At 43.8% G+C, this 13,798-nt stretch overlaps 1 protein-coding gene across 1 annotated transcript in view; it reads right to left on the minus strand.

Annotated features, from left to right (window-relative positions):
• Nucleotides 1–13,443, minus strand: part of KCNQ1 (potassium voltage-gated channel subfamily Q member 1) — a 330,737-nt gene extending 317,294 nt beyond the window's left edge. Inside the window, exon 1 of the mRNA XM_054634841.2 lies at nucleotides 13,046–13,443. Coding sequence (XP_054490816.1) covers nucleotides 13,046–13,443 — 398 coding nt within the window. The remainder of the gene's footprint in view (nucleotides 1–13,045) is intronic.
• Nucleotides 13,444–13,798: the final 355 nt, after the last annotated feature.

The raw sequence follows: 13,798 nt of genomic DNA on the forward strand, positions 1-13,798 counted from the left end.
GGACAGACTGGGACATTCCAGCACTTGTCAGAGAGGTGCCAATTTGCCCCTAAATCAAACATGCCACAGCAGTGCTGATAACAGCTTTAGACGAGGGTGCCAGAGGAGAGAGCAGTCAGATTGTGTTATTTACCACATCTAGAACAAACAGCCTCCAACTTCCACTGAACTTGTGACTCAGGGGGTAAGAAGGCTAAAAACCTTATTTATGATAGAGCTGTCAGCCAGTCCCTGACGCCACTGCACTCACACACATCCAGGGGTGCTGAAAGCAAAGCGCTCTGAGGCACCACAGCAGTGCCAGGGGCAAACCCAGGAGCACAGAGTGGCTACCTACATGTATTGTCACTTCATCCTAGAGGCCAGAAACATTCCCAGAGCACTAGATGAGGTAAGGATGCACAAGGCATGAGGATCCCTGCTCTAGAAGGTCATGCTACAGCACACAGCAGTGTCTCTCTCTACCCAGTTAGGGGCAGTCACAGCCTCTGCCAGGCTTTGGTCCCAATGCCAGCCAGGACTGTTGGTGCCCACTTGTGCTAAGGAGCCCTGTGCCAGCACAGGCACAACCCTGCACTGCTGCTGCTACTGAGCTTTTGGGCCAGAACCAGCGCACACCCCACCGGCTGGGGCAAGTGCAGGGTTTGCACATGAATTCTGTCTATCTCCATGCTTAGCACAGCTTTATCCAGGCTCATCTAGCAGGCACAGCTCAGCTGTAATCCACATCTAGCAGCAGAAATGCATCCTTAAAAACTATCTGGATTAGTATCAAATTTGGTAGAGATATGAAGTGCAGAGATGGTTACAGCCATAAATTTCATGGTTTCATTCAGGTCCCTGGGATGTTGATGGAGCTCATCTGGTCCACTCCTCTCTATAAAATGATACAAGGCAGCCAGTAACATCAATCTGGAGGAGTTGTGAGGAAAAAATAAATTTACAGGTGGTCCTTCTTCCTGATTGTCTAGGTTATTTTCCTCCATTTCATTCCATGAATTCAAACTTATTTCAGCTCATTACTATAAAGCAGTCACTTTACACTTTGGGAAAGAAAGCACACATTGCCTGGCTTTCCCATGACTATTTATCTTCATTGCATTGCAATGGCAGTGTTGTTCCTAAAAAATATCCTGGTAAAAATGAAATGGTAAAAAACCATTTCATTCTTCCTTAAATTTATCACATGATACAGAAAAGTGAAGAAACTACTTTCATTACCACACCATATCCTAACTATGTAGGAAACCACTTATTCAAAGCTGAGTTCAATTTATAAATGCCTTTTAAAATACATGCTCTAGAATACCAGTTTTATTTTACCAAAGTCGGTACCAATCTCAGTGGTGAAGCCAAATTTTATTCTGGTTAATCAATAGCTGCCTATGGGACACTTTGCTCCAACTGAGTTAATTTCTGCCCTCAGTTCCCGTCCAAAACTTGCACAAGTCTCCCATGGTATTTCACAGCCACTAAAATTCAACAAAACACAAAGTCTCTTCTACACACCAAAATGCCTGAGACACAGGGAGGGTGGGGAGCAGGCAAAAAGAGGCACCATATGAAAAAACCAGTGACAACAAAGTCTGCTTCAAACCGACAGATGTGGTGTTTGAGGGGGATGGAGAGAGACTGCAATTCCAAAGAAAACTTTAGCAATCAGACAGAAGCATCATCAGATTGCATTTGTTACAGGGAGGAGGAGGAAACTGAAGATGAAACACATGGCTGTGGGTTTTGACCACAGCTCACACTGACTGCTGGCACACACTGTATAAACAGACAGACTGATTTCCTCAAAGTACTGAGAAACAGTTTGATTACTTACCAAGTCACTTCCAGCAAAATTGCTCAAGAAAAAAAATCCCATGGCATTTTGCATATATTATTTCAATAATATAATAATACAATATATAATATTGTATATTTAATATATTACTATAATGTTAATAATTAATAATATAATAACAACAAACACAGACCATATACAGGTCAGCTTGTTTCCTGAAACAAGCACTGCTTCTTTCAAGAGAAAGGCACCTGACAGAAAACTTCCCTTGAAAAAGCAGACAGTCTCAGCAAAGGTTAACAGCTAGTATCAAAACCTGCTCGAATGTTATCTCCACTCTTTCATGTAAGAGGTACAAGCAGGTGGCCCTTTACTCCTACAGATACAATCCACTGAAAATTTCTAGAGCTCAGGCTCTTTGCATAGTACATCACATTTTCACAGGCAGTTCAATTTCTCTATTTCAGTTTGCAGTGAGACTTGATGGATGTGTAATGTTTCCTATTAAAGCCACACAACAAAAGAATGCCACAGAGGTCACCAAGAGATAACCTCAGTACTTGAAAACCAGAGTGCACTAAGCAATTCAGACACCCAAAAAGGGTCAGCATTAACACAGCACACCTACAGCCTTCCACATGCTGCAAAACCTGCAGGATTTCACAGGTCTGTTTTCTCCCTCTCTCTTGTAGTTTTTCTCTCATTTCTGTGGTTCAATTATGTAGCTGCCCAAGTAAGACCACGTCATAAAATTAAATAAAATCGACAGAGAGCTGTCATGAATGAGCAGAACTATGAAGGCATACAATTGACACGACTGGGCAACACTCATCTGCCTGTGCCTGGCTTACTTTCCATGCTGTTGAAACAGGATGCTCAGACAGCTTAGTGCCAGGGTGCTGGATGACCTGCTGACACAGAAAACATCAAGTGAGCAGGTTTATTGTGTGTGAAGTGCTGAGATAACCAATTATCAATACCTTTCGGGTCACAGCCAAGATAACAGCATACAATCACATGAAGTTTACTCACACTACAATAAAGCAATACACCTTTAGTTATTTACTCATTGTCAGGTTTGACCACATTTTAATGTCTTCTAAGACAAGGGTGAAAAACAAATAGCTTCTACTAGATCTATTTAGGATGAATATTAGGGGGGGAAAAATAGGACCTAATTTGCTGAAAAGATCAGATAAAGCCACTGCACAGAATACAAACACCACTGATTCTTAACAGGGTCAGCAGAGGACATTCTCTACTTATTGAAGCCACAGGATGGAAGATCTTTGCTCTTGTTGCTTCCCCCATCTCCACCGCCCTGCACAAATAATTGGGCACAGGCATTTGAAGGGTGTAAGAATGAGATTAGCAGCAGAAACCATTTCCTGCATTCATTCTCCTTTGCTCTACTTGTCAACATCCATGCAAGAGATGAGGCACCTTCAACTGTGCTGCCCTGCAGCTTACTGTGAAAAAGAAGACTCTACACAATCCCAGCTCATTTTTAGATGACACGGGGAAGGGGATGGCTGCTGCAGGAATAAACACACTCTTTGACAGCAATTCCTTACTCTGCAGAAAGAAAATGCATTCAGTACAAGGACCTCAGCCTTTGTGGTACAAGGGATGAGCAAGAGCTCTGTAATCCTTGCCTCTGCTATTACACCTAGAGTCTTTGGAGAGAACCCAAGGAAATTACCTGGTGGGCGATTTACATTCTGTGCTCAAACCATGACCCAATTTTCTGTACTATCCAAATAATTTAAAAGTGTGCAATATTAGCACTGCCATGAGAAAATATTGTAAAAAATGGAAACAATTTAAAATTATCCCTGAGGTATCAGGAATTAATTCATTGTAGGTTTGCAGAGGAAACCAACAACTTCTGAGCACTGAATTCCTACACATCCAGGCCTGCCCAGTCTCCTTGTATCAGTCCCAGCTGTCTGACAGTGAGCAGCTTACTGCAAGGGTGACCACACTCGGGTCTAAACAGAGGGGATAAGCCTGTGTTCTTGCCCAGTCTAAAACACATAAGGAGGGACAGAGGGAAGACCACCAACTGTTAGAAATCTACAACAAAATTACTGGTGAGATGGTAAAAAACCTCAATACAAATGGTATGTGATTTAAGATATTTACTACAGACAAGAGACAGCAGTCACTTGGACAAAGTTCATACAGAATTAGCACCATAAGATGCTTAGTGTTAAAGAAAAAAACACCTTACTATAAATAAAATAATATTAAAATATTTCTACGCATCTGGTGCCCAGTGCCTTGCAAGTAGTTTTAATTGCCCTAATTTTGAGAAGTATATTGCCCTAATTTTGAGAGAAGTATATGCAAGTTTTTCCTCTTCACTAGCTGGTCCCTACCTTTTACCTTTACAAATTGCCCCCACTAGGAAGCAAATAGCTGTCCACATAGTTAAGTTAAACACACCATAATAACTTCTTAAGAATCAAACCAAATATTACTCCAACAAATGCATTATATTTCCTATTATTGTAAAAGAAAATGTATGCTCTATTTTTGGGGTAAGAGTAAAAATAATAGGTTATAATCAAGAGCACAATTTGTTAGCATAAACAAAGATTTTCTACTATTCTATGATCTTAGTTCACTAAAAAAAGTATATTTCTCATCTGAAGTAAATACTAGTGTAGTTATGTAACAAAGCATTTACTTTTTAAAAAACCTCCACAGATTGCAGAGGGATTTTATAGTTGAGAGTAAAAAAATCAGTTCTCTATTACAAATGGGACAAAACTGTTGTCAAATGAGGTCTCATAAGTCCTCTGGCATTAGCAGAACATATGTGAGATGGATGTTCCTAGTGAGAGCTTTAAGATGAAATTCAAGGATCCACACCAATATTTGCAGAAGCAGAAGAAACTTAAAAGGATCCAGAAGCCCTGTCCCAGGTTTATTTTGACTTTGGCTGACATTTTTCATAAAATATTAAATCATCACAGTGATTGTGAAGAACAAGAGATAAAATAAAAATACCTGCAGTGGGCACTTTGCTAGGAATATCTAAAGGCCACAGAACAACCTACAGTATAATTTCCTATTCTGGGGAATTTATCACTTTTAAAATGATAAAATCCCAAGGCTGCAGACTTGGTGCTTGATGTATTCCTTGCAAAAAGTTCCAGACATTTTTTTCTTAAACTCAAGAGGGATTCAGTCAATTTTGAGCAAATGTGTGCTCATTATCTCACACAACTGGAAGTTCTGACACTAAAGCAGTTTAGGGAAAAAAAGCCTGGCTTTTGTCATGGTGGTTGTACTAAGCTTTATTAAAACACTACCTTCCCTTGTGCCTATGTTTTATTGTAATGTTTCAGGTGTCACATTTTTTGTTATAAACGTGGCTGTTAAAGAAGGGACTACCATTGAGGAAATGTGGGACAGTATTTTTGGGTTTCCTGGAGTTTTGTTGTTGTTTTGGGGGTTTTGATTGGGTTTCGGTGTTGTTTTTTTGATATTTTAAGCTACTTACACTACACTTACAAAGGCCCTGCTTTGCACTGCGTGCAACTTCTTACAGCTGCTTGAACACAGAAAACAGCTATTATTTTACTATTCTGTACTACAAAGTAGGAAAAAAAAGAAGAACAAAGTCCATATAGCCTCAAAAATTGGTCATGTCAGACAAGGGAAAAGCTCACATCAAGCACTTCTATAGCCCTCCAGGTATGCACAGCCTGGAAGCCAGAAAGACTCTTCATTGGGAGCAGCTTTAGAATTTTCTATTAAAAAAAAACCAAAACAAAAACAACAACAAACAACAACAACAACAAAAAAAAAACCTACCAAAAAAAACCCCCAAAAAACAACTACCTAAAAATGTACAATAAAATTAATATTAAATTTGTTTACTAGAACATTGAATGCTCCTACTTATTATAAACAGAGATATAAATACACTCTCACATGTATATCTTCCTGGTAGGAGGTAAGAACTCCACACATCAACTACTCCTGTAGCAGAGCCTGGCAAATGCCTGTGCTCTCCCACTACCATGCCTGGTATTATAATGGTTCTCCCAGGCCATTATGCCAGATGAAGCATGACTGCACGAGGAGGCTGAGTACCCCACCTAAAATCTCACCAGCCTAGGCATTCTGCTGTAACTCAGCCTCCCCACCAGGTTTATTTGCATCTGGCAGCTCTCCAAGACATCTGAGACATGTTGGACCTCTCGTTGGCAGGCAGAAAAACACCTTGCCCCCAACAAGACACTATTTTCCATCTGGAACTGAATGAGCAAGTGTTCACAGCTTTTGTGCTCAGCCACTAATGCACATTAAACAATCTATTAACAGACCAAATTAATGAGGTAGTGCCAAGTTTGAAGTCAGCTAAGCCCTGTGCCTGTGCATAGCTCCCTGCAGCATATGTTGGCACCGTTGTTTGTAACACATCCAGCACTCAGGCATTTGGAGCTCAGCCTAATTAGTTCACTGCAATTGAATCTCAACTCTAGCCCTGATTCAGCTGCAATGGAAGTTTTGAAAGAGGCCTATCTACACAGCCTTGCATGTTTTTTCCCTGGCACTTGAGGAGCCAGGGCAAGGAAGTGTGCCAGAACTGCCCAACCAACCATTTGACAGAGACACAGAAATGTAAAAGCTGCACTCACTGTTTTTTTTTTTTTAAGATCATTCATGTGCAACTTTTAAAGGTAGGATAATTCTTTTCCTGGAGGAAAGCAAACATGAGAGAAGGACTGAAATGTCATACTGGAAGGATGATGGGAAAAGAGAGAAGGCCTATCCTAGGAAAGCATGACCAAACTGAAAAAATGCATAACTCCTATGTGTGCATTTCACAGTTCTTTAGTTCTCCACTGCACAAAACCTGTCTTCACTAAGCACTAGTTTTTGCCAGTTTACAGTCTTCCGCTTCAATTTGTTTTTAGAAAACCTAAACATCAATACAATTACAAAGTCTTTTTTCTCCCCACAAAACTTCCTTGACCCAATGAATTTTTTTCCAAGTAGCCACTATGCATTTCAGAACAGAAATTGGATTTGCCCAATTATTGCTAGAGGTGCCTTCAAAAGGCATTTTAACTAGAAGATACCTGGATTTTCACCTTCCTTCCCCTTCAACAATCAATACATTTCCACAATAATTTTCACGATGCAGCAATCACTGAATGCAACAAATAATGCAAAGACAGTGATTTCATCAAAGTGGCTTCCAGGCATTATCTACAAGTGTTGGCATTGAGAGGATTTGGTTTCTCATACTGCTTTTATTTCTGATGACTGTCAATTACTAAGTAAACATGGATTTATTTATTTTTTCTAGTCAATTACACAGTTATTTTTATCCACATTTCTTAACCTAAGAACTTCTACTGTCCCACTTGGAGAGAGAAATGGGGACCCCTTCTGATCTGTAACTAGACTGACACTTGAGCTCCTCATGGCACAAACTTGGACTGCTCCCAGCCACAAGACAACCAGACAGCCCACAGCAGAAATGAAACTTCTGACTGGTTACAATCTGGGAAAACAGGGCAAGAGGAGGCAACTCTGTACTGGCCGATCCAGAAAACACGATGTCAATGACATGTTCCCAAAGAAGCGCTATTGTAGCGCAATATTGTTGACTGTTGTCATCTTATTGCAAAAGTTCCATACCTTCTCGGTGATTTCTCATGTGCAGCTCCCCACAGCACAGCCAACAAACTCCAACTCTCTCCTCACCCAGCTACCCCACTCTTTTGTAGCGCTCATCTTATTGGACACAGCCGTGGCCTACTAAGAGCAGGCCTGTTCCTAATCTTTGGTGATCCGTACAGCTGCAACTCCTCAGGTGTGAGACTACCTTCTGCACTATCTTTATTTTCTTACATTCTATCCCCCCACACAATATTGTGGCTAAGGGGCTGCACTGCAGCATGCAGAGAGTACAGAGGGAACCATAAAACCTTTTAGCCACTTCTCAGCCTCGCCTGTCTCCAAAGAGCCCAAGCTTCAACATCAGGCTGATCAGCAAACAGGGGTGCCTCTGCAGCAGCAACTCCTACACATGAGCACACCTTCTTATGTGGGGCAGGCAAATGGTCTTCCCTCCTCTCTGGGAATACTTGAAGTCAGCTTTCCAATGCCTTTTCCTCTCAGGTAGAACTTTACCAAGCACATTGATAGATATATAGTGTCAGGTTGCAAAGGTGTCCGCTCTGCTGCAAATTGGCCTCAACTAAACTACCTCGATCATGATGAACCAAAATAAGTTAAATCTGGGTCTTCCTGCTATTGACAGCAGGGAATATGACCCTGATCAAGTCAGATTTCTTTCTTTCCACTTGGAAAAACAGTGCTTACCTTGGAGGATTTATGTCTCCTTTTTCTTTAAACAGAAGTAGTAAGTCTGGAAGTCTGATTTCAATCCACAAAAATCTCTAAGCATACAAATGTTCATATCAAAACCATAGCAGTTCAGTTTGCAACATTCTTCAGTCTGAAAGAAAAGTCATGTGGGAGCACGTGCGCACACTAATTGTTTTATGGATCTTTTTTCCTCCTCAGAATTTTACACAAGTATGAACCAATAGGTTTGGAAGTACATTTGCAGCAAGTCTGGAAACATGGCAAAAATGGGATTGTAAGGCTTTTCCTTCACAATGTAATGTATGTAAGGAGCACGGTGTAAACACTGCATTGCCTTTAATAACTGATTACTGTGAGTCCTCTTTCAGGCAACTGGAATATTCTATCTACCCTCACTCCCTATCTCTGTGTGCACACACACTGCAGCCATGCTGCTCAGAGTCTGCCTATTTCCACAGACCAGTTTTCCAAACCCCAGCCACTGGCCAGTCCAAGCTTATGTAAACAGCTTGGGATTCGAACAAACTCAATGACAATCATCGCTGATTAAACCAAACTTATACAAAGGCAAAGTAAATTGAACCAGGTACAGGCATGCAAAGATAAGATAGAAGCTGATTATCTTGCATGGCAACAAAGGAGAGGTGCCACAATAGAACAAACCAACGGTCCATCAGTTTCCAAATTGTTCCCTCTGGTTACAGTGAACACTTCAAAGAACACAGGGAGTCAACAATGCCAGAACTCATTTGCCACACCAAGAACAAGAGAAATCAGTTCATCATTTCAGTTTCTTCAGGCATATTTTAAGACGTTTATTTTAAAATTAAGAGGGTGAGAAGAACCTCTTCTGTTGAACACCTAAACCTAAAATAATTCTTTTTAACATCTGACAACTTCACTTACTCTGTAAAGTCATTTCCAACTGTGGGACAGCACCCAAGAGTTTCAGCAGGCCACTATGAGGGCAGTTTCTTTTTCCACCTCTCCTCACAGAGGCTGAAAACTTGATTTGTTCAGGCTGCAGAACATGTCACCTCTCACAGCTGCCCTCTCAAGGTGCACTGCTATGATAAGTGTGATAAGATGCCCTAGCCTGGAAGGTCACTGAGAACAGTGGCACTCAGTCATTCCCTTGCTCTGACAGCCAAGGCAGATTTGGTGGCCCTGGCAGGACATTGCCATCCATACAGCCAAGCTCTTGCTTGCAAAGTCTGAGTCTCCAAGCAACCACCAACTGTGTTTGCAGAAGCCATGCATGTAGATCCTCAGACACCAAGCACAATTTACTTGTCCTGGTAAAATCAGGTATATGTACACCATATGCTTCATCTATTTACATGAAATTTATTACAAAATCAAAACAAGTCAAGTAGTTGAACTAAGAGGAACTAAGAGGTTCTATCATCTCCACAAGTAAATTTAGGCAGGTTTTTTGAGTTAATTAATTAATGGTTGATTAGCCATTCTTTCTCCCCACAGAGACTATTTCCTCAGCCTTCAAAAATCAAGTATAAGTGAGGCACAATAATTCATTCCCTATTCTGCTCAGTTTGGTTTAAGCAAAAAAGAAAATTTCTTAGAAAAGACCTGTCTAGGTCTAAATTGATTTAATCAGAGACTGGAGTGTCAAATTGCCCTGGATGTTGAAAATATCAACAAGAGATTTTGCATAGTGGAAAACAGTATTTCTGACACCTTTTGAAAGAAATAATTCAGAAGAAAACCAGTCATGGCCTGACCTGTGCAAGACAGCCAGATTCCATCCTTTAAGTCAAGGGTACACAAGGGCCTTTGCTACTCACCAGAACAAGCAGCAATCAAAATAATATGAAACAAACAAAAGAACCTAGAATCTATGGATTAAAGCTTGGTGTCCAACTTCCCTTTTCTAAACAATATAATACAAAACCAAGGAAAATCAATCCTGAGTATCAGTTCTTAGCCATTACTATTCTACATACCACTGACTAAGATTCCTGAGCAGGAAAAGGGTGTGACAGGCAATCAGTAGATGTAGCTCTTATCGCTTGATAAACAGTGTTTTAACAACCAGCCAGAGATACAGGTCCAAAGTAATACATGGGCCATTCTAGGAGTTATTTCTAACTGTAATAATTACAGCATATAATTAAGAATACAGCCACACACTCCACACCTCACAGAAAACAGAAAATTAAGCCTCCTGTGGTTGTTGCTCCCATCACTGGGCTAGATCTTGGCCAGGGCTCTCTACTCAGCTTAAGTCTTTATGCCCTGATTTAACACCACTCCCGTTTCCTCTCCTTCCCCTCTAAACATTTAGGACAGCGACAGAGACCTCCCAGGCAGCTGAAAGCCCCCGGAATAGAGCAGGAGGCAGACTGCAGAGAGAGTCAAGAAGTCAACAGGCAAAATGAGTTCAGTTTCTTAAACTCGTTTGGGCAGGAGAGACTAACACCAGGGTCCTTGCACACCCCACGGTAAAACCAGGCTTAGGATTCTATGAATGACTGTTTGTATGCTGACAATAGAGCAATCAAGTACTTCCTCCAGTGGGAAAGGAGCACATGCACTCCTCTGTGTGTGCCTGATGACTCCAAGTCCTTTCCAGCTCTGCACCTCATCCCTTGTATCCAGCTGTCTGCACAAAGCAGGTCCTGTGCCTCCTCCCAAGGAGCCGCTGGTGCCCAGCAGCTTCTCTGAATCACACAAATCTGCCTTAGCAGTTAATTTTTGCAACAATTCATCTGCCAATGCTCAGTACCTGGCTGGCAGGGGTTGTACTCCAAACAGAGTATTCCTTTGCACAGCAGAAAGTTGCTTTGGGAGCTCAGAAAGAGCTGGATAAGTATGGACCAGAGACCAGTAATTTACACCGTGATTTAATGGGCACAACGAGCTTATGTACTACCAAAAAAAAAAAAAAAAAAAAAGTTGGGCTGAGAACAGTAAAGCCTCAATTCCCTCTGCTGGTGGGAATCAGAGTTAGGCTGCCTAAATGGTACTTGCAGATTGCCTTGTGAGAAACATACAAGGGTGTCAGTACCCTCTTCTGTCTCTTCAGTGCCGTAAGGAATTCGAACAATGCTTGGTAAGAGGCTTGAGAATATTTACGGCCACTGTCATTCGTCATTGCATCAGAAGAGTTCTGGAAAGAAGGGAAATGCTGGGGCTAATGCCTACACCATGGGTGTGTGTGGAGGGGGGAAACACGTAATGACTTACACAAATTACAGAATCTTAATTCTTGCGCAAACAGGATTAATCCACACTGCAAATACTTGCAAAAAACCCCCAAAAAACACCCCAGTTAAAAGTCAGGCTAAAACCTTAAGTAGTGAAAGGACTATAAGCTTGGTTTTTGTTTTTCAGAGTTTTCCTAAACTTGCTGTTAAGATTTAGAGAAGATTAGTTAAGATATTGAAAACAGTTTGCTGCACCATCCAAACATAATTTGAGACACCTGGAAGGTCAGAAACCATACAAGATAGCTACCTAAAACTCCTGGTTAGGGGGAGGAAAAAAAAAAAGGGGGGGGGGGGGGCGCTCCAATTCCCAAAAGTGTTTTACATTGTTCAACGACAGCTATTAGGCACTTCATAATTACAGTCATTACTCATTTTCTCATCTCATGGCATTATCATGAGGCTAAAGAGAATGGAGCCCACAATTATCTCAGCAGTTGTACCCAGTCATCTCCCAATTACATACACTCAGATGACAGCTGTTTCCCCTCCACTAAAATAAAGTTGGTACCACTTAACCTGTCGACCTAAACACTCCAGAATGCTCAAGTGTGGAACAGAAGCACAAAATCCTGAACTGACTTTACATAACAGTTACTTAGAAATAGAACTTAAAATCACAATACAGTAACAAAGTAATAAAAACTGACTTTGGTGTCTTTTGTCGTAGGATTTTGACCACACAATATCTTTCACTCTAGCTGTTGGAATAAGCATGTATACATGTAATGGATATCCACACATACATATATGTTTGTGCATGAATACAATAAACACACACCACATTCCTACCTGACCTTCTCACCTACATTTAACACGCGCCAATTGCCCAAGGGCCACACAAGCCTTCAGCAACAGCTCGATGGAAAAGCTGATACCTCACAGAGACACCTGTTGGGATGCTCGTGCTCCACAGACCTGCTGGCTGGCTTTGACACTGCACTCTACAGACAGTACTACGAAGCAACTTTCAAGCTACCTGCGGCTCAACAGCACCCTCCGAACACCACCTCCTTCCCATCGTAAAGGATAGCACAAGGCGGTAGAGCCGGGGCAGCAAAAGAGGCAAGGAAAACGAGCATCACCTGTTTCTCATCCTCTTCTGACAAGACTACAGCACGGATAATTGATAGCACCTGTTCAATAGCACCTGTTTAATTAGAAACTGCTGCTATGCAGTGAGCATCGGCATCACACAGGTGTCACTGCTTGAAATCAGGAGCCATGCATCAAAAAAGTAATAAAGAATGGGTGACAGTGCTACCTACTTCATTTCTACGTTCAGTATGAACAAGGCTCCCTGGGTAGCCTTCTGAAGAAAAGTGCCTGAAACCAGTTCCTGCACTATCTGATAAATACACCCAAGGGCTCCTGAACCGAGATACAGCATTTCTCTTAACTAAAAAGGCAAACTTTCCCCTGGAGGGTGACTTTTGTTTTACTTCACACCTGCGGGGCAAAGAAAACAAAAAAAACCCCACTCCACCCAGAGCCCAAAGGACCGTATCTGCACGATGTGTAAGCCCGGAGCACCGGGCAGGTCTGGGAGGCTCCGTGCCCGAGAAGCCTCCGGGGAGGGGACTCGGCAGCCGGGCCGCTCAGGGCACGGCCGGGGCAGCGCCGGTAACGGGAGCGCGGAGCAGGTGCCCGGCGGCAGCGGGGCGCTACTCACACGGTGAAGTGGTACACGAAGCACTTCCATCCCGTGGGCCGCTCCAAGAAGTTGTAGACCCTGCCCTGGACGCTGCTGCGGCTCAGCAGGGGCTTGCGGAGGCTGTAGATGGAGACGCGGGGGTCCAGGCTGACGGGGGGCCGCGGGCAGTCGGCGCTCACCACCAGCACCTCGCTCCGCAGGCGCGGCGCCCGCTCCCGCTCCGGCGCGGGGCCGCATCCCGCGGGCGCCTGCCCGCCCTGCGCGGCCGCCAGCGGGGCGTAGTGGGCGTTCGGGGCGCTCTCGGCCAGCTCCAGCGCCGCCAGCTTCTTGCCGGGCGTCATGCTGCCTCTCCTGGGCAGCGACAGCCGGCCCAGGCTGCGGCCCTTGGGCTCGCCCGGCGGGGAGCTGGAGGACATGGCTGGGGCGGCGCGGCGGTGCCCCGGGAGCTGCGGGCAGCGCCGGGCGCCCCGTCCCGCCGCAGACACCGCTGGCCCGGCCCCCGCGGGGCGGCTCCGGCCGGGAAAGGTGCGGGGGAAGCGGGGGCGGGCCCGGCGCAGTCCCGGTGCGGCCCGGCGGGAGGCGCTGCCCGCGACAGCCGCTCCCCATGCCCGGCACCGGCCGGAGCATCCCCGGGCTGCGCTCGGAAGTGTCGCTGTCCTCATTGCTGAGCTTCGCCTCTAGCACCCGTGCCTGTCACCGCTACGGCTGCGTGCAGGTGGCCTCTCACCTGTGCGAGGAGCTGCCAGGGCAGAGAGCAGCGAGCAGCCTTCC

The sequence above is a fragment of the Agelaius phoeniceus genome, chromosome 6 (assembly GCF_051311805.1).
Source record: "Agelaius phoeniceus isolate bAgePho1 chromosome 6, bAgePho1.hap1, whole genome shotgun sequence".
NCBI lineage: Eukaryota > Metazoa > Chordata > Aves > Passeriformes > Icteridae > Agelaius > Agelaius phoeniceus.